General features: G+C 40.9%; 3 protein-coding genes across 5 annotated transcripts; 2 read left to right on the plus strand and 1 right to left on the minus strand.

The window, feature by feature from the left end:
* The first annotated feature begins 3155 nt into the window (after positions 1 to 3155).
* Positions 3156 to 6006, plus strand: pou5f3 (POU domain, class 5, transcription factor 3). Its single transcript, XM_034547024.1, has 5 exons — positions 3156 to 3911; positions 4047 to 4158; positions 4550 to 4680; positions 4961 to 5125; positions 5228 to 6006. Exons 1-5 carry the CDS (start codon positions 3156 to 3158, stop codon positions 5486 to 5488), a joined length of 1425 nt encoding a protein of 474 aa, XP_034402915.1. The 3' UTR covers positions 5489 to 6006.
* Positions 6007 to 7235: 1229 nt separating this feature from the next.
* On the minus strand, positions 7236 to 11315 carry fut7 (fucosyltransferase 7 (alpha (1,3) fucosyltransferase)). Of its 2 annotated transcripts, none has more exons than XM_034546663.1 (3): positions 11036 to 11315; positions 9916 to 9977; positions 7236 to 8797 (listed from the first exon to the last, which is right to left on the minus strand). In XM_034546663.1, the coding sequence occupies exons 2-3, from the start codon at positions 9919 to 9921 to the stop codon at positions 7709 to 7711; spliced, it is 1095 nt and encodes a 364-aa protein (XP_034402554.1). In that variant the 5' UTR covers positions 9922 to 9977; positions 11036 to 11315; the 3' UTR covers positions 7236 to 7708. The 2 variants fall into 2 exon arrangements, with proteins under 2 accessions (XP_034402554.1, XP_034402555.1); XM_034546664.1 differs by having other exon boundaries at positions 9916 to 10051.
* A 3173-nt stretch (positions 11316 to 14488) lies between these two features.
* On the plus strand, positions 14489 to 18650 carry clic3 (chloride intracellular channel 3). Of its 2 annotated transcripts, none has more exons than XM_034546666.1 (7): positions 14489 to 14506; positions 14771 to 14850; positions 15527 to 15636; positions 16970 to 17095; positions 17186 to 17292; positions 17398 to 17573; positions 17725 to 18650. In XM_034546666.1, exons 2-7 carry the CDS (start codon positions 14815 to 14817, stop codon positions 17887 to 17889), a joined length of 720 nt encoding a protein of 239 aa, XP_034402557.1. In that variant the 5' UTR covers positions 14489 to 14506; positions 14771 to 14814; the 3' UTR covers positions 17890 to 18650. The 2 variants fall into 2 exon arrangements, with proteins under 2 accessions (XP_034402557.1, XP_034402556.1); XM_034546665.1 differs by lacking the exon at positions 14489 to 14506 and adding an exon at positions 14515 to 14634.
* The last annotated feature ends 124 nt before the right edge of the window (positions 18651 to 18774 follow it).

An 18774-nucleotide genomic window follows, 5' to 3' on the forward strand; every position in this document is an offset into this window, starting at 1 on the left:
AGGTTGTTATCAAAGGCAGGGCCGAAGAAAATCAAAAAGCCATCAGACTTGTTTGAGGGAGGCGTTTGTGCTGCTCAACAAGATGGGCAGTATTTACATTCCAGGGTTATTTCTTTGTTAAATCAGTAACTTTTAAAAAGTAGAGACTGATTCTTATGTCCATATTTATTTGACTAAAACACATCACAATGAAGCAATTAAAATATATTTTAGTTCTCTAGATTGCAGTGTCATTCAGGCAGATATTTAGACCTTCCCCTCATTTTTAGACGACACCAGTATTTTTAGAGCGTTTTTAATTAACAGCTTCTCAGGAGTGCTTATTTATTAACCACATCAGCCCCTAAATGAAACTCACACATCACTTCTTGAGATGACAAGTGTAGATGCATGTCTTGACATAAAAAAAAACATACATCCTAAAATGAAAGACGGCTGTATTTGTCAATTAAAAAAGAAAATATTCCACAAAAATCTGTAACCAGCTCAGAGATCATCTCACAAGTTTCTTACTGCTGGACCAACAGTCAGTCACATGACCTGAGTCTTATCACACACACACATATGCCCAGTATTGCTTTCCTGTAAATGCCCACAGCCCACAGTGAAGGTGTGAATAAGCAGAAATGAAGACAAATACTTTTAAAGAGCAATAGACGGTCTGATTATTTGGGGTTGGTTTGGTTACATTGCTCATAGAAGTAGTTTCCGTCTCCAGTGGTGTAATTGGTTGAGGTGTGCAACACATTCACACTGCTGCTACATCAACAGGCTTTCTTTTATCTGAAACTTTGTCCCTTTCTCTGTTTGACCGGACTTGCCCTGTGAGCAGATCTCTGAGGTGTCTTGAAGAGGCCACTTAAAAAGAACTAAAGACAAGATCTGAGACAACTGGGGGGGGGGGTGGGGGGTACCCAGATACTCCCCTCACACATCTCCTCCTCACTGTACTGAGCTATTCAACACTAAACCCCCCTGCCCTCCCTCCTTTGGACACCCTGAGAGCTCTGTGCTCTGCTGTCCCTTTCTCTCTGAAGCCCAGCCTGAAGTCTGCTATCTCTCTTGCTGTCTGTCTTTTGCATGACAATTATTCCCCCAAGTCCATGGCCCAGAACAATGCTTGTATGGTTGGGGTTTGATGTCTTTTAAGCTATTCCCCCTCAGGTTCCCTGTTCCTGGACCCATCTAACTCTGTATATGGAAGAGGCTGCTGACTGTTCATTTGTCAAACTCAGAAGGAGAAATGTTGTCTCTATTTAATAAGCTGTGACCACGAGAGATAACTATGAGGTGTAACAAAACGATATATTTCTGCTATACTTCGAGACTAGACTGTTGTATCTTTCTGCTGTTATTCCAATCCACACTTCCTTGTGAAGAAATAGCATCATTGTTTAATCAAATGTTTTACCAGTCAGGTATCACTTCATTTTAAGAGGCCAATGCAATAAAACAAATACCTGTTATACAAGCTTAAACATAAATGAATCTGATGCACATTCATCTTAAGCTGGAAGAGATATTCAAACACAGCTGTATTATTGCATTTGACCACAGCGCCTCGGTCCTCAGACCAGTTTTGGACCTTTAGGCCATATCAAACTGAAAGCCAATGTATATGGCCTCAATGAACCCCGGACCTGCAGACCAGGGGGAAACTGCAGCCTGGTGTTTGTTTCAGAGCACGGGAGGGGGGAAGGGGGGGAGAGACAGGAGGAGGTGGGTGTGGGGCGGAATCTTGTTGAATCAAAGGGTTGAGACTTATTGTTCCATTCTGAAAAGGAGCTAATGGTCGACCATCGCAACTCGGGATCTGAAATCCACGGGGTGCCCCGGGGCCAGGTCGTACAATGGCACCCCCTCTCCCTTCCCGCAGTGTGTCTTCCTGCCGCAATCTGCAGCCAACGACTCGCGCTGGGGGAGCGCATCTGTACCAGTGCTCCGGCCATCCAGGCTTTTGAACGACCATCGATCAAGGGTGAATGGGAGACGTTCACCTGAATGCTGTGGGATGGTTTTGATGGAATCAAAAGTAGCCCCTATATTTCTCAGTGTTTTACAGCTTTAGCTGCCTCAAATATATACCTACTGCATACACATTTTTCATCTTGAAAAAGCAGTATTCAGACATCACTCTTTAACTTCTTCTTTAGTGCACAGAGGCGTAGTGTGGCTTATCATGCAATTCTCCCTACTTATCTCGTGCTTTCCCAATAATACTTTGAGGTAATTTCCAGTACACTTTTTTTCTTCCTTATTTATTTCCCAAATATTCATAACCCATTAGTTAGTTATTCTCATATCTGATTGTTTCAAAGTAAATGTAGCCCGATTCATTAAGTTAATTTGTCTTTATTACAGATGCCAATTTATTTCAGTTGAAATGTTAGTGATCACATTAACTCAGGTCTAAATGCCAGGGATTTTAATATCAAAGCCATGTCCTTAGAGACGAATAACTTAAACAAACCGAGCATTATAATTCATGTATGAGGTGAGCACGTTATCGTGTTACAATATGTATTTACAGGAGCAGTGACTCGTGCCTATTTAGCAATGTAAATCTGCTTTTATTTTTTTTTAAGTTGACTTAACAATGTTTCTGTATAATGGTTACGATAAATTTCAAAATCGCTTAAAAAAACCCAAAACACATAGTTGGTCTGCAGCAAAATGGCTTAAAGTATACGTGAAAACACGCCCACTACGTTTGGAAAGCATCAAGGTCATTCACAAAATCACCATCAGCTGTGCGCAATTGTCTTCGCCAGCCAATGGGCGAAGAGTTACGGCGATCACCAATCCCCGCAGTTGTGATTAGCAAAGCTTGTGGGAGCTGTGGCCGGAGAGGAGCAGTTGAGCTTGAAGGTCAGGTGATTGGTGTTAAAGTAAGAACTTCATGGACTAGGCCCGAGGCGTATTGGTGGTTATTCACCATAACGGCAACTGCTCAGCTCTACGTTTTTGCCTAATATCCCCCATCTCCGAAAAACCGGACTGTTCGTGGTTGGAGAGCTTCTTCTTCTACCATCCCTCCTTGGTGTGCGCCGAGAAGTGAAACGGATGAGCAGGTTTCGAATTAGTCGCCGCACACTTTTTTTAAACTTTTGATTTGGGACGCACGCTTGTTGAACATTTCTCACGCAGTTTGGAAGATGTCTGAAAGGTCGCAGAGTCCGGAGTGCCAAATCAGGCCGTATGACTTCAGTCGGACCAACCCTTGCACCCAGGTTTTGGGTCATGAGGGTTCGGGCAGCTCTGCGCCATTCCAGCTTCCCCACGGCGTCCTGCCAGACCCGGGCCTCTTCTACAACAAATCCGCGTATGGTGGCATCGCACCAGCATCCGCACAGACGTTTTTCGCTTTCCCACCGGTCACCAGTGACTACAGGGGATCCGATCTTCAGGCTGGAGAGTTTGGGCAACCCAAGCACTGGTATCCATTCGCTGCGCCCGAGTACACCGGCCAGGTACCCGGCGTAACTGCAGCCACCCAGCCTACAAACATGAGTCCCTCCATAGCTGAGACTCGGGAGCAAATCAAACTGCCCGACATAAAGACTGAGAAGGACACCAGCAATGACTACTCGGAGATTAAGGTTCAGCAGTACTCAACGGCGCCAGCCTCCGCCGCCATGTCCCATGGAGTCTTCTACTCTCCGGCCTGGAACCCGTCCTTCTGGCCCGGGATCACCCACATTACAGCACCCGGTAGCGGTAATCAGAATCCCTCCACATCATCTGCGTCTTCACCATCTATGTCCCCCTCTCCCCCAAGCAACGGGCTTCCAGGGAACGCGTTTTTTAGCGTGAACACTACCCAGACTGCCGCCGGGCCCCAGACGCAGAACCCGGCCTCCTCCACGCGGAGCAGCGGGTCCTCCAGCGGCGGATGCAGCGACTCGGAGGAGGTAAGACCAGCCATTGAATCAGTGTTCCCATTTTCTTATCGTGACTACCAATGCAACTTTAATCTCACATAAATGACTTTAGGCTACCTCGGCTCCAACGGTTTCCATCTTGTTTTTTTATTCTTCCCTTTCAAGGAGAATCTTTCCACAGAAGAACTGGAGCTGTTCGCTAAGGACCTGAAACACAAGCGCATTACCTTGGGTTTCACTCAAGCCGATGTTGGCCTTGCCCTGGGTAACCTTTATGGTGAGTTTGGTTACCAGGTGGAGATAATGGTTTATCAGGCTTTTTTGATTAATTATGTAAATGAAAGGGTAAGCGTTGTTAAACCCAGGGGATTTTAAATGACAAAGGTTCAGCATCAGACTATGCAAAGCTGGGAACTTGTGATGTCATAACTGAGTACCCAGTCTTTATGGTCCACCTGGGAGCAGCTCTGTAAACACTGTATGGAAGTCCAGGTGGACACCTTCTGGATTTCTAGTTTGGGATGTAGATCAGTTCTTAATTGGGACTAAAATCAACTGATCTGGTAAATAAGAAGAAAACAAAATTCCTTAAATATTGTTGTTTGGGCTATAAAGTTAATGGCCTTTATTTTATTGTTGTCATATTTGATGTTTGCATGTGCTCCTAGGTAAGATGTTCAGCCAGACCACCATTTGCCGCTTTGAGGCTCTGCAGCTAAGCTTTAAGAACATGTGCAAGCTGAAGCCCCTTCTTCAGAGATGGCTGAATGAGGCAGAGACCTCAGACAATCCCCAGGATGTAAGTCTGCTTCTCTGGCATCTGTCGACTAGTTTACAACACGATCGCCAAGCTTCATGGGTCTTTTCAGGCCTGGCTAACTTTCTGCTGGGCAAGCTTGGACCAAGACCCTCTATTCTTGTGAATTGTAATATGCCACCTAGTGGCCACAAACATTATTTGACCCATGAACTCAATATGTGGCATGCATCAAATGGAACAATATATAAAATACACATCTTTTATATCAATAAGGTTGTACTCAACAGTGCATGACTATAAAATGTTTCTTATTTGTCAGATGTACAAGATTGAGAGAGTATTTGTTGACACCAGAAAGAGGAAGAGAAGGACCAGTCTGGAGGGAGCTGTGCGCTCTGCTCTGGAGTCTTACTTTATCAAGTGTCCCAAGCCCAACACCCAAGAAATCACACACATCTCAGATGACCTAGGTCTGGAGAGAGATGTAAGTACAAAGTCTAAAAGAGATCCCCTTTGCCTTTTACATTGTCAAGAAGCATGTGTCTAATTGGTCACATTTTTAACAGACGAATGTCGTTCCTGGCAGGTTGTCCGTGTATGGTTCTGCAACCGAAGACAGAAAGGAAAGCGCCTGGCCTTGCCTCTAGACGAGGAGTGCGACGGCCAATACTACGAGCAGAGTCCTTCCCCACTGAACATGGTCACCTCCCCCATTTCCAGTCAGGGCTACCCTGCTTCCAGCTACCACGGTGCCCCTCCTCCTACACTCTACATGCCCCCGCTTCATCGGCCTGACATCTTGAAACAAACCCTGCACCCTGGACTAGTTGGTCACCTAACTGGATAAACTCAGGTCCTCAGGTATGCCAGAACCACAGATTGCCTTCCCGCACCTCTGTCCAACCTCAACTAAAGCGGAAGAGGAGCCTCTATAGCCAGTAACCAGATTGACTAATTGCGTCAGATTGTGGGATGGAAACATTCCAAGTGGGGAGGCTCTTCTACTGACCACAGCAGGGGGATTGTTGAAAGTGGTTGTGTTTTGCTGGTGAAATGTATCAAACTGCCATGGGCAACATCCTCCTTACAATGACCAGCAACTAAGACACATTTTAAACTGAATATGCCTTTTTTGTTTTCTTGGATAATGCATAATAAGTTATTCAATAGGCTTTATTTATCATTGCCGGTTTAGAACAATGTCAAGGTGAGATTTGGTACCGATGTTAACTTGCTACAATACATGGTCCAGTTGTTGGGTGAGGATGTGTGTAATGTGAGCAGGGTTAAAGAGCCAAGTAATTCCTTCCACTTTTGCCAAATCTCGTGCAGGTTTTCTGTGACGCAGGTGAGGAAAGATCTTGGTTATCCGCCATCGACAGTTCGTCAATGTTTGTGCAATACTTTCTTTGTTTCATCTGAATAGAGCAGCTCCTGTATTTGTCTGATCTGCCTAATTGAAATGAAAAAGTGCAACGTTTCCTATGTTTTTGCACAAAGTTGCTTTTGTATTGAAAATGATATCTTTTTTGTTTTGTTTTTTTTTCTCTCTAAAAGAAAATGCCCCGCTTGTATAATGAACAGAGATTTTGGCCTTAAAGTTGTTGCTAATCAGTCTTTTGGCCAATATCTTTAGCATCATTTTAGGGTGGGGGGATTCTAAGTAATTTGAGGAAAGGTGATAATTTGTTACTCACATGTGTTTTAGCTGCTAATCTGCCATTTGCACACAATCAATATTTTTCTCAATGTCTCAGGTGAATTGTAAGATGAGGTCTACTCTGACCCGGCTCAATTGTGCTGTCAAACTGTATTTCAATACTGCTTGTTTTGTTTTTTATTGTAAAAGATTTTTATGTTTATGAATTGATGAATAACACCCAATACTTGACAAGTTTGTGTGCTTAGTGGAGTATTTCTCTCGTCTGGTCTTGTATTAAGATATTTTTTACTCTGACTGTCATGTTTAGACATTAAATGTCATTTATTCACTCTTTGACTATCCCTCAACTGACTTAAGATGGCTGCATTTATTAACAAGAGCAAACTAAATGATCAAAACGTTGAAACAATCCTTTAAAATGTCAGCATTCTAACAATCTTAACTCATGAATCATTTTAGACATATTTACCAATGTTCAATCAGAATTGTTGGACTCTTAACCGGTAGTTCTTAATGTGACACTTTCTCAACAGATTGTAAATGGATTAAATTAGAATAGTTAAACCTGAGATGTGTTCAATCAAAACATAACCTTGAATGCAAACTGGTTTAACTCCAGGTCTTGAGACATACTGTATGTCCAAAGAAAGTTGTTTTTTTTAAAAGTTTTTTTTGCACTTGAAGTTTAATGAGCCGGGTCCAACATGAACTTATAACCATCTAAGGAACTGGATGGTGTCTTTGATCTCAAAAAGACATCACAACTAACTCACTCATTACCGCAGGAACTGAAAACACCATCTATTTTAAGTTTGAGGAAGTTGAGCTTTGAGACCAGAAGTAGTATATGTTTTTTCCTGCAATGAAACTGACATTAATGTAAACCATTGCTTTTACTTTCAAGGGAAGATGGACATGAAATAAAACAGGACATCATCAAATCATACATTTATTACATACAGTACAAATGTAAAATGACAAACATCAAAAAATTATTAAATCCTTCAACATGGTGCCTGCCCTTTTGAATGGTCCAGTATTGTGAACATGTAAAAGATGCTGACATTGAAAGGATATGCTGACGATTCAAAGACGGGGAGTGAATGCACAGTAATGTGCCTGTGTTTATTACAGTGTGCTGTGTTGAGTTAAATTGAAAGGAATAGCCATTCTCAGATGACCATGTCTATCTAACTCAGGCAAGAAAGGTAATCGGACCATTTCCCAAACTGTTAGACTATTCTGTTAATCCTGGTGAAGTCAGGCGTTTGTTATATCGTGCTAGGGATGTCAGCATATATGTACATATACATGTTTCCAGAGTATATGTACTCTCGATGAGGTTTCCTAAATCTCAAAGCTGCTAATTGATCTATATGATAAGTAAGACATATTTATGCAAGATCAAGTGCTTTTAGCATTGGCCCAGGCCTCTAGGTTGGAGTAAACTTTCTCCTGAGGTAAATTGTTGTACTGTAAGCAGATCTTACACAGTCTCTCTCTCCAGTCTGTGTACAACTTCACTTTCCACTGATGTTTCCAGGTAAAGTATTCATTGTAGTGTTCTTTGTCCCTTGCGAGCTCTTGTAGATACTTTCCTAATTCTTTAACTGATGCAAACTCATCAACATGGATGAAAGAATTAGGTGGAGCCACAGCTTTGTAGTTGTCTAATGGAGGTCCCAGGACGACAGGCACCGCCCCACCTTGGAAAGCATTCCTCCACAGCTTCTCTGTGACATAATCTTTGGTGACTGAGTTCTCAACAGCCAAATAAAAGTAGCAGCGAGAGATTGTAGGTAAGAGGGCTTGAGAGGAGAGGGGATTATTTGTCCAGCGACCGTAAACCTTTACAGGAACTGTGGCATTGAGCTCTTTGTACACTTTGCTTCTCCGGTGATGGGTCCTGTAGTTGCTGACCACCCAACAGACCAGGAAGCTCTTATTCAGAGGGACTTCTTCAACCAGATGTCCTTCAGTCTCCTTTGGTAGCAGCTCGCCATAGGGTATTGTGATATCAGCATCTCTCCTGTAGGTGATGGTCATGTTGAAGATATTTGCATACTGCCACAAGTTGTCATTGTGAACAGGGGCTTCCAGGGACATCCAGGCCCACCGCTGTCCCTGTGGCCGTGAGAGGTTAAGGGGCAGCTTCTGTTGTCCCAGTACCAGCTCTCTGTTGTGAAACACAACCACATCAGCTGAGGGGAACAAGGAGCGCTGGTCCACCAGTCTACAGTGAGGGATTCGATAGAGGTCCCAGCACACATCACCCCTCAGGCTTAATGCCCTTCTGAAAGGCCAGTGCCACAGCAGGATGGTGATGTTTCTACTGCTGCTCCCGTTACGGAAGGTGAAGGGATTTATGGCTTTCAGTGCCTGGAATCTTCTCGGCCATCCATTGAAAAGACACAGTGGTAAAACACAGAGAAAGGAGAGGAGGAGGCGCTTCTTCCTTGAGCTGAGTACAGTCCTCTTAATGTTAACACACCCCTGTCGCAAAAAGAATTAAGAAATGGGATCATAAAGGAGAGATGAGAATTGTGGCTTTACCTTTTGTTAAAGTAGATGTTAAATCCCCATATCAGGGATGTTTGCAGGTTCTGCCTGTTTATTACAAACCCCTTACCATCACATTCAATGATTTTGCAACATTTTCTGCCGTGTTTTAGAATATGTGGATGTACTTTCCATTTATTCCCATATGATAAAAATAATAAAATAATTGCAGCGCAGACCTTTTAAATCAACGTGTGGATGCCCTGGTGGTGTTTGGGGTAAAGCACTGATGATGAACCACAATGTCCCCAGTTTGAGTCTGGGGATAACAAGTCATTCCCCATCTCTCCCTTCATGTCCTGTCATATCTATACTGTACCAGAATCATAAATTGCCCCCCCCCCCCCCAAATTTGCTAATTGCTTTTCATTTTGCACCAGTATTTATGGGAACCATGACCAATTCAGAATTTAGCACATCTTTTATAGTATTATATGAGTATTTTGCAACAAGTTAAATTCACTTGAACACATCCTTTAATCTATCTGAATCCTGAGAATATCCAGTAGTTGTGTCACTAACCTCCTAATTAGGCTCTCTTGGGCATTCTTAGTAAATATGATGTTGTGCAAATTGTACCAGAGCTCTTTAAGCTCTCAATTAAAATGATCCTTTTATATACTGCAATAAACCTTTTTCACTATTTCTCTAACCTCTAACAGTTGAGAATTAGAGTCACCTCTGGATGGCCGAATGGGCTTAATGAATACATGAAAAGTAACCACAGGATCAGGAAAACATTGTATTACTACTTCAGGTTTTCATTCATAATCTACTAAAGGTTACTAATGGAGGCTCACAGCCAGAGACAGTAACACAACACTTGCATGACTGGCACTGACATGCAAACAGGAAAATAAGGCTATTATCTCAAAGGGAGATTGTCAAGGTGTGGCAGTCATGACTGTGACGCAAATACAGTGCACCAAATTATTTTCCTCAGGGTTACTGTAAGTTGTACTGCATGTCTTGCAGGTTTTGTCCCAGTCTGTGTTGACATCCGATCTGTCTCTCTAATCGCAACATAAATGATGATCGTAAAGAGAACTCACCATCATAGACTTCAACTCAGCAGTCTGTGACGCCCAGAATGAAGAAGACTCACCACCACCCACTGAAATCAGAGACCATGCCGGTTTTCTGCTCAACCATTACTCAATAGAAACATATGTATGAGCTTCCTTTTTTCTATATGGACAAATAGGAAAAAGCATCAGGAGAAAGTTATAAGTGTCGAAACCAGAAAACATCCATTCATTCACATCATCGCACAATCAGTTACCACTTCTGGTCAAACATTTCATGTTGTTACCATAAAAACATTTTCTGTAATGTCTAAAGAAAGAATGAAATCAAAGACATTGTTTGGCATTAATGATGAAATAGTTCAGTCAAGAGAAAAGGTCTCTCTTCTTCTAGTTGCTAGCCTTACTGCTGGAGAGTGGGTTTCCTGTGTGAAATCTTAAGAAATAGGGGTTGTGCAAAAGATTTCACATTGCGTAAAACAAGAAAAAGGACATCTGACTGAACAGTGTGCAGATAAGGAAAACTAAAAGGCAAAAAACAACAAAAGACTTATTTGCATGAAAAAGAATAAATAATCTAAAAACAACAACACCAAAACACAAATACTGTTCATAATTATATACAAATGTGTTTTCCAACCTGTGGAAACTACCACAAAAAAAGTCCTCTGTGTCTTTTGTCCCACAGCTTTGGCGTTTATTAAAATGGGATATACCCCGCATTTGAGATACCATAAAACATCCTGCTCAGTCAAAGTTTGTTTTATTCCCTTACTTAAAATGTAACCTACAAGAACAAGAGCATTTGTGATTTGAGATTTTATGATGGGTTATTCTTACAACCATTATTTTTGTAAGTGAGCTTCTATAGTTGAGACTTAAAGACAATCTATGAACAGGATGTGTTAAATGATTAATGATGGCACTGGCACTCTTAGACTCACTGCCAGTTGTTCAGCGTGAGAAGCTGAACAACTGGCACACCAATTTACTTTCAACCCTGAATGTACATATTCACCTACAGTGGACTAGTATTCTGTCAGCTTTGACGTTTTGTACTTCTTTTCATAGAGACAACACAGATGTTATAGGTCAGAACACATGGACCAGAGTGATTCATTCAAGAGAACCCCAAACCTCCACTAACCTGATCACCAGATGAGCTGCCAGTCCACTGTCACCACTGATACCATGTTTGGTATCTGCTGGTAGGAACATGATTGCGATCTTGAAGCGCTTATAAACCAAAAACGGAACCCCTTTCAAGAAAGCTGAGGTGTGGCTCCCTGAAAGATGATTGAATATGATTCGAGCTCAGCATCCTGCTTCAAACTAGTCGATATAATGCTGATCTGCTCCTGTGTCTCTTTGGCAACTCTCTAAAAGATCAGAATGTTTCTGCCACATGTGTGCACTGACAGAAAAAGAGGAAGCGTGAACAGGATTTAGATGGCGGTTAAAACAAGGGTACGCGCACACCAGTGAGTCATCGTAGTACGTTGTGGAAAATAGAATGTAATGTATAGAAGTGTGGTATTTATTGGCAACACACATTTTAAGTTAGTAATATGTACATTCATGTGCGGTGCAAAAATGTAATTGTGGCAAAGGCACTGAATGGGAAAATGCTCTACGTTTCTTTTTGTGTTGAATGTATGGACAAGTAGGAAAAAAGTTTGCTTCATGTTTTATACTCTTTTCTGTTGTTTATTTGTTAAGATTTAGTGCAAAAGGTGGACTCAAGAGCAGAACACAACTAGGAGACAGATGAAGCTCAACAGATTTATTGAAAAGCACTGCAGATGAGGGCATTGGGGAAAAGAGGAAATGAAGCATGGCTGAGCGAGGTGGACAGGGCTGAGGTTGCACGGGGTAAGCAGGCAGCGAGCAAGGAGGCTGGCAGGCAGGAAGGCAAATGATACTGAGGCATGAGGAAAATAGTAGTGAGAAATCTAAGACTACCGCTGTAGCTGATGGAACAATTTGACAAGGGCTTGAAGGAAAGCCAGGGTTCATGTCTTATGTGGTTTGGAGCAGGTGAAACTTGGTAGAAATCAGAGAGCCTGGAGAGAGGAGAAGCCACACCCACAGACACAGACAAAAAGAGACAGACGGACAGGGGAGAACTGTCTGTCTGGCTGGAGACTGTCGGTGGTGGGAGGGACACAAAGGAGCTGAGACATCAGCCACGATCATGACGAGTGGTGAGCGGTTACAAAGCAGAAGTCTCCCTCACAGGGGAACTCGTGGATATACTGTCCTTGTGATCGCGCCAAGTATGTATGCAAGGAGGCATCTCTGAGGAGCCACGAGCGAGGGTGCATGAGAGCAGGCTTCCAGGAAGTGTTTTAAAGGTCGACGCACCCCCCTCATTGCTCATCAATTATTTGATTTGACGGCCTGAACTGATTGTTCTCAACATCACTGAAGTTTCATACCAGAGTGAAGACAGATCACAGATTAAACTCAAGTTTTATATTTGATTTCTTAAATAATAAATAAATATTATAAACCGGTAGAAATCGGTCCTGCGCTCATAAGCAGGACACAGACGACTGTATAAATACTCAATGCAGTTTTTTAAACAGGTAACAGGCTACAGAGAGAAAACGACTCTGGCAGTGATGATAGTGGTGTCTTTATTAGTGTAAGCACAGTGCAAGTGTGCAGACACAAACTCCATCAAAGGTCTCTCCAGCTGTTAAATCCATCCAGCTGTGATCAGCTGATCCAATTAAGAGAATTGGGATGTACCCTGTGACGTTCTCTCTATTACAGGCTCGTCACAGGAGACTTGTCCAAGTTCCTTCTTACCAAGAAGGAACTTGGACACAGTTCTTACCAAGAAGGAACTGAGGGCCTCTTATCCAAACATCGAGCTCCAGGAATGCTCGGCTGTCATTCCATGGAAGGTTTAGTCTGCTCGACATTCTTTGACCACTGATTGACATTTGTTGACTCTTTGATGACTCCACTGCGGTTAGCAACGAATGTCTGCGATTTATTTGTGATTTTTTACTATTTCAAGGCAGAAGTGCGGTCTGTCCACATTGATTTCATTCGTGGGATTCGTAGTTCTGTATTCAAAATTCTGTCATCTATAATTGCTAAGATAGCCCAAGTCAATTCCAGTCTTTGATTTGTGAGCTGTGTCCACCACATTTTCAGCATTTCATGGTTATGACTACCTTTTACTCTTGTATCACATACATTGTGATGTTCCTTTTGTGTTAACAGGGACAATTGGGTTGTCAAATGTGGAATATCTTTCAATGAGTCCTCTAACATGGCAGTTCAAAATAGAAAATTACTTTAATTGACCTTGTACAATACTCTGACTTGTGGATTCCACTGCACAGAGTCATAGGTGACTGCTATCACACCCTTGTGATTCCTCTCTTGTGCATCCACGCTTATGTAATGATATATATGACATGACATAGCTCCACCAATCTGTGTCATTCAATAATGTGAGCTTTATCTCACTCCTCTCAGCTTGCTACATTGTTGTTTTCCTTCATGTAAACTTGCTTGAGGGCTGTTTCTGCCTCCTCTCTCCAATCCCTGAGACTTCAGTGAAACCTTGTGAATACCTGCTTCATGAGAGCATTTTCTGCCAGTCATGAATGCGGATTGACGAGTGAAAGTAGGCTGCTGGATGAAGCCAAAACAAACACATCAAACTAAGAGGAAGACAGGGAACAAGCAATAGACTCCGAACTACAAAAACACAATTGATAACTCTGAGAGAGAAAGACTTATATGACATACAGGCAGGTAGTTTTCTCAATTCTCAATATCTTTCTGACACAATAACAAAATGCACAATATTTGATACAATATATATTTTAGATATAAAAAAATTGTATGTTAAGAGTTTGTGTAAGGCCTGTTTCAACATGACAATTCCTGCATGCTCAGAGCCAGGTCCATTAAGAAATGTTTATTTTCAGAGTTTGGTGGGGAAGAAACTGACTGGCTTGCACAGAGCTCAGACCTCAACCCCATCCAACACCTCTGGGGATGAATTAGAGTGCCGCCTGCAAGACAGGCTTCACCGCTCAACATCAGTGCTCGGCCTTATTGATGCCATGAGGCTGAATGGAAGTATATCCCTGAAGTCAGGCTACACACATATTATCAAAGAGGCTTTTGTAGCAGCATTTTAATTTAGTCACATATATTTGTCATGTTCACACATACTTTCTGGCCATATAGGGTGCAAGGATTTAATAAAGCACTTAAAGGAAATACAATGAATTGTGTTATACAATCATTGTAAATCCACATTTTAATTAGACATTATTCTAGCTGCACAAAGCCTTAAAGCAATCAAATTATATGGCTTTATTCTCATTTGTCTTTTGGAAAAAACTCAATGATATGCTAATAATGCACTGCCTTATTACAGTAGAGAGAAAGTGACAGAACGTAAACAGGGGGAAACAGAGATAGATAAAGACCAACGTGGACTGACTGAGACATTTACAGATTGAGAGTGGAAGATTTCTTTCAGAGAATATGCTGGAAGGCTGACATGCTGAGGACAGAGATCAAGATCTACTGGTCTGACTGGAAAGGCCAGAGGGGGTGTGGCCTGCCTCCCACAGCATCACAGGTGCGGTGATAGACAAACAAAAAACAGAAACAGACGCATAGAAGAGAAGGGAGAGAAGAGAGGGAGAGGTGAATTACTGGAATAAAAGGTCAAACGGTAAAGATAAAGCAGTGTTCCTGATTCAGACTGTGAGTATAGACTTGAATAACGCATGTTTCCACCAGTTTCATTAAAACTAGGAAAGAGTGAAATAATGAGATAGCAAAATAGGCATAATTAGAAAGTCAGATTTTTTGAATGACTAACTTGTTTTCGCATTGACAGGGATTGAAGATACAAGATACAAGACGAAACAGAAAGAAATAAAGATGGCACAGGCCCCCAAGATTGAACTCTTTGTTAAGGTAAGACTTACTTAAAATAAATCCTGTTTAAACTCTACAGCTGTGGATAAAACAGTTTAAATGCAGTACATCATTTTTGTTATTTTTATTTATTATGAACAGCAAACATCCAGCGAGCTTGCAGTTATTTAAACTAATATATAACTCAATTTGTAGGCTTTTAATCTTAACCCACTGCTTCTCTAGTAGCCATACATCTAAAAAAAACAATGACAAAAATAGTGTCTGCTTTAACATTGTTTTTCATTAACTGCGTTAACGCTTAATGTCACTATATCCATCTCTTGTTATTCCTTGAAAGTATCAGAGTGGAAATGATGAACAGTATAAACTAAAAAAGAGGCCTGTCCAGTTGGAAAACCTGTGTCCTGCCCTTCTTTCAGATATTTGCCTCCACGAATGCCTGTGACTCAACAACAATATCAGACTGTATTAGAAAATGTATGAATGCTGGGTTGTATAATCTGGGTGTAAAGCATCCTCAACTCACCAGTTGAAATTCCTCAGCGGTTGGTTTAAACTGTGGGAGCGTAGCAGGCTCGACAAGAATACCTGTGCAGGTATTAATGATGTGGTCGGGTTCATTACAAAAAAACAAGATCCCTTCTGATGTTTAAACATCACTGTAAGCAATGAGTAGTGCAGGTGTTCATAATGTTGTCTGTTGGTCTGTCAGGCCAGTGTTGATGCTGAGAGTGTCGGGAACTGCCCTTTCTCTCAGAGACTCTTCATGATTCTTTGGTTGAAAGGGGCCAACTTCACCCTCACCACTGTGGACATGAAGAGGTGAGAACATATCTTTTTTTATTTTTTCCCGAAGTAAAATGTATTGGTCTTGTTTTTAAGACAGGTATTTACAACTCACAATATAATGTGATGAAATACAACAAGAATCAGCCAACTCCCTTAATGTGGTCTGAACAAAGATACACATGGGGATATCTTCACTGGTTACATTTATGGCATTTTCATTGTAATGTGTGCTTATTGTTCACAACTACTATATGTCAGAGTAATTGCACATAAACAGTTGATGTGGGGCATACAACTCACAAGACAAAGACAAAAAACGATGTTTGATTTCTAAAGCATTTTAATTTGACAGGGTTTGCATAGGGAGTGCATCCTGTGTCACTTACATGGTTAAAAAGGGTACGCTATTTACAATAGGGGTACAATGATAGCACTACAGACTAACATATAAACAATATTAATAATGTTTGGGAGATTTTGAGTATGAAATGAACATACTTTGAGAACACCCACTCACACAAAGCAACATAAAAACCACACACAAAAATGCCCAACTGGCCAAAGAGATCGAACCCATCATCAATTAATTTTAAAACTTGGGTTGGTAATCTGTTTGTTGATATTATCTGAACATCACAACACCAATAAATAAATAAAATGCTCTCATAAACAAAAAGAAAGTAAGAAATCCGGTATCTGTGGCTGTGATTCATAATATACGTCAACTACCTGCCAATCTGCGAGCACTTTGTGTGTGCACTCATTGCGTGTCACCAAATGTATAATTATAACCGTAAACATATGCCTGGTTAGTACTCACAGCTGCTTGACATTACCAGAGTTGGTATATTGATATATATATTTTTAATCTAGCATACTCCTGCTAGTTTCTTCCAACTGTAGATTTAATGTTAGACCAACAATATTGAAAATGAATAATACTACCACTACTACAACAACAACTACTACTACTACTACCACTACTACAACAACAACAACAACAACAACAACAACAACAACTACTACTACTACTACAACAACAACAACAACAACTACTACTACTACCACTACTACAACAACAACAACAACAACTACTACTACTACTACTACTACTACTACAACAACAACAACTACTACCACTACTACCACTACAACAACAACAACAACAACAACAACTACTACTACTACTACTACTACTACAACAACAACAACAACAACAACAACAACAACTACTACTACTACTACTACTACTACAACAACAACAACAACTACTACTACTACTACTACTACTACTACTACTACAACTACTATCATTTGACCATCTTTGGTGAGCTTAAGTTTTCAGCTGTTTGCTGTTCTGTTGTAGAACACCTCAAGTGCTGAAGGCTCTGGCTCCAGGCTCTCAGCCTCCGTTCCTCCTCTACAACGATGACGTCAAAACTGACACTAACAAAATTGAGGAGTTCCTGGAGGAAAACTTAGCCCCACCACAGTGAGTAGACTATTTAATGTTTTCTGTCAAGTATTTGTCTTGAGACACATTGATTATTGCACTGACACACATTCATTCAACCAATGGCAGGTATACAAAGTTGTGCTGTCGATACAAAGAGTCCAACGGTGCTGGAGACGACATCTTCCGAAATTTCTCAGGATATATAAAAAATCCTATTCCTGGATTCAATGACAGTAAGGGCATTAGATGGATGACTCAAAAATAAATGTACAATCATTTCTGTTTAAGACATAAAATGGAGACCTGAAGGATAAGAAAAGCATTTTACACTCTTTCAGGGCTCGAGAAAAAATTCCTGTCAACTCTGGTGAAGCTGACCATGTACCTAGAGACTCCTCTCCCCCATGAGCTGGAACAGAACCCCAATGCCACTGAGTCTTCGCGCCTCTACCTGGATGGTGACACCCTCACCTTGGCAGACTGCAACTTGCTTCCCAAACTTAATATTGTCAAGGTAGGCAGATTACATCATATGGATAGAGATCTACAAATGTTTGTCTCCTGGATAAAGATGAGTTCTAAGTCATAATGAGCTGTTCCAGGACTTCAAGTTCTGCTGACGTCTTTTTGAGAATAATACAATCCTAAAACCCATCTTCCCACAGGTGGTGTGCAAGCAGTACCGCAACTTTGCCATCCCTAGAGAGCTGAAAGGTCTGACACGTTATCTGGATAATGCCTACAAACAAGATGAGTTTCGTTACACGTGCCCAAAAGACTCAGAGATCCTCATTGCCTACCAGTCTGTAGCAAAGTACCTGAACAAATAACAAATCAAGAGGGAGAGATGAAGCTGCGTGAGTGAGAACAAAGAGAGAGAGAGTAATGCGGAGAACAACATGAAAAGGTGACAAGATGTCTGAAAACTTTACATTTATGTTTTATTTGTGTCAAAATTAGAGTTTGGATAATGAAATGTTTGCAGTTTGTACAACAATTGGCTTTAAAACAAAAAGTATTTAAATTTGATAACTGTTACTTTAAATTTGCTTACAATTTATATTTGTATTTATGTACTCTTGCATACTCTGGTTGTACTGATGTATATTTCTTATTTAACCCCAGTAAGAGTACATAAGCACTGTAAATCCCAGAGGATATTTATGTTATGTCTTGTTTTGTATGCATATATTCTGTCTAAGTAAATACATGATGTTGATTGCAATTTATTAATGGCATGTTGACATTAAATCAGATGCATCTTTAGATTGAATATCATATGATTAGAAAATTACTAGCGTAAAAAAAGCAAAAAAAAGGCAGATTCCAAAAATATTCTTTGCTATCAAAGTGTCTTTTAATGGTAGGGTTTTAAGCTAACAAGGAACACTGTTTCTCTTGAGAAAATGAGTTAACAATCATTTTTCACAGTCCGTCCCGTTTAATTGTTTTGTGTGTGTAAATGATTCATATATCTCAGTAGTAACTCAGTTGTGTTTAACTTTGACATACATGTAATCTAACTGAATGAGGACAGGGTGAAGATATGTATATTTGTACATGGTATATATTAAAGACTGTGTAAAAGTGCTGTGTTGGTTGTATGAATATGTAGTGAGTTTGCAATGTGAAAACAATGTACATGTAAATGTCAGGAAATATATATGTAACACAGTATGTTGCCTGGAAGCTAATGAAATATATTATAATAGTAA

The sequence above is a fragment of the Cyclopterus lumpus genome, chromosome 12 (genome assembly GCF_009769545.1).
Source record: "Cyclopterus lumpus isolate fCycLum1 chromosome 12, fCycLum1.pri, whole genome shotgun sequence".
NCBI classification, from domain to species: Eukaryota; Metazoa; Chordata; class Actinopteri; order Perciformes; family Cyclopteridae; genus Cyclopterus; species Cyclopterus lumpus.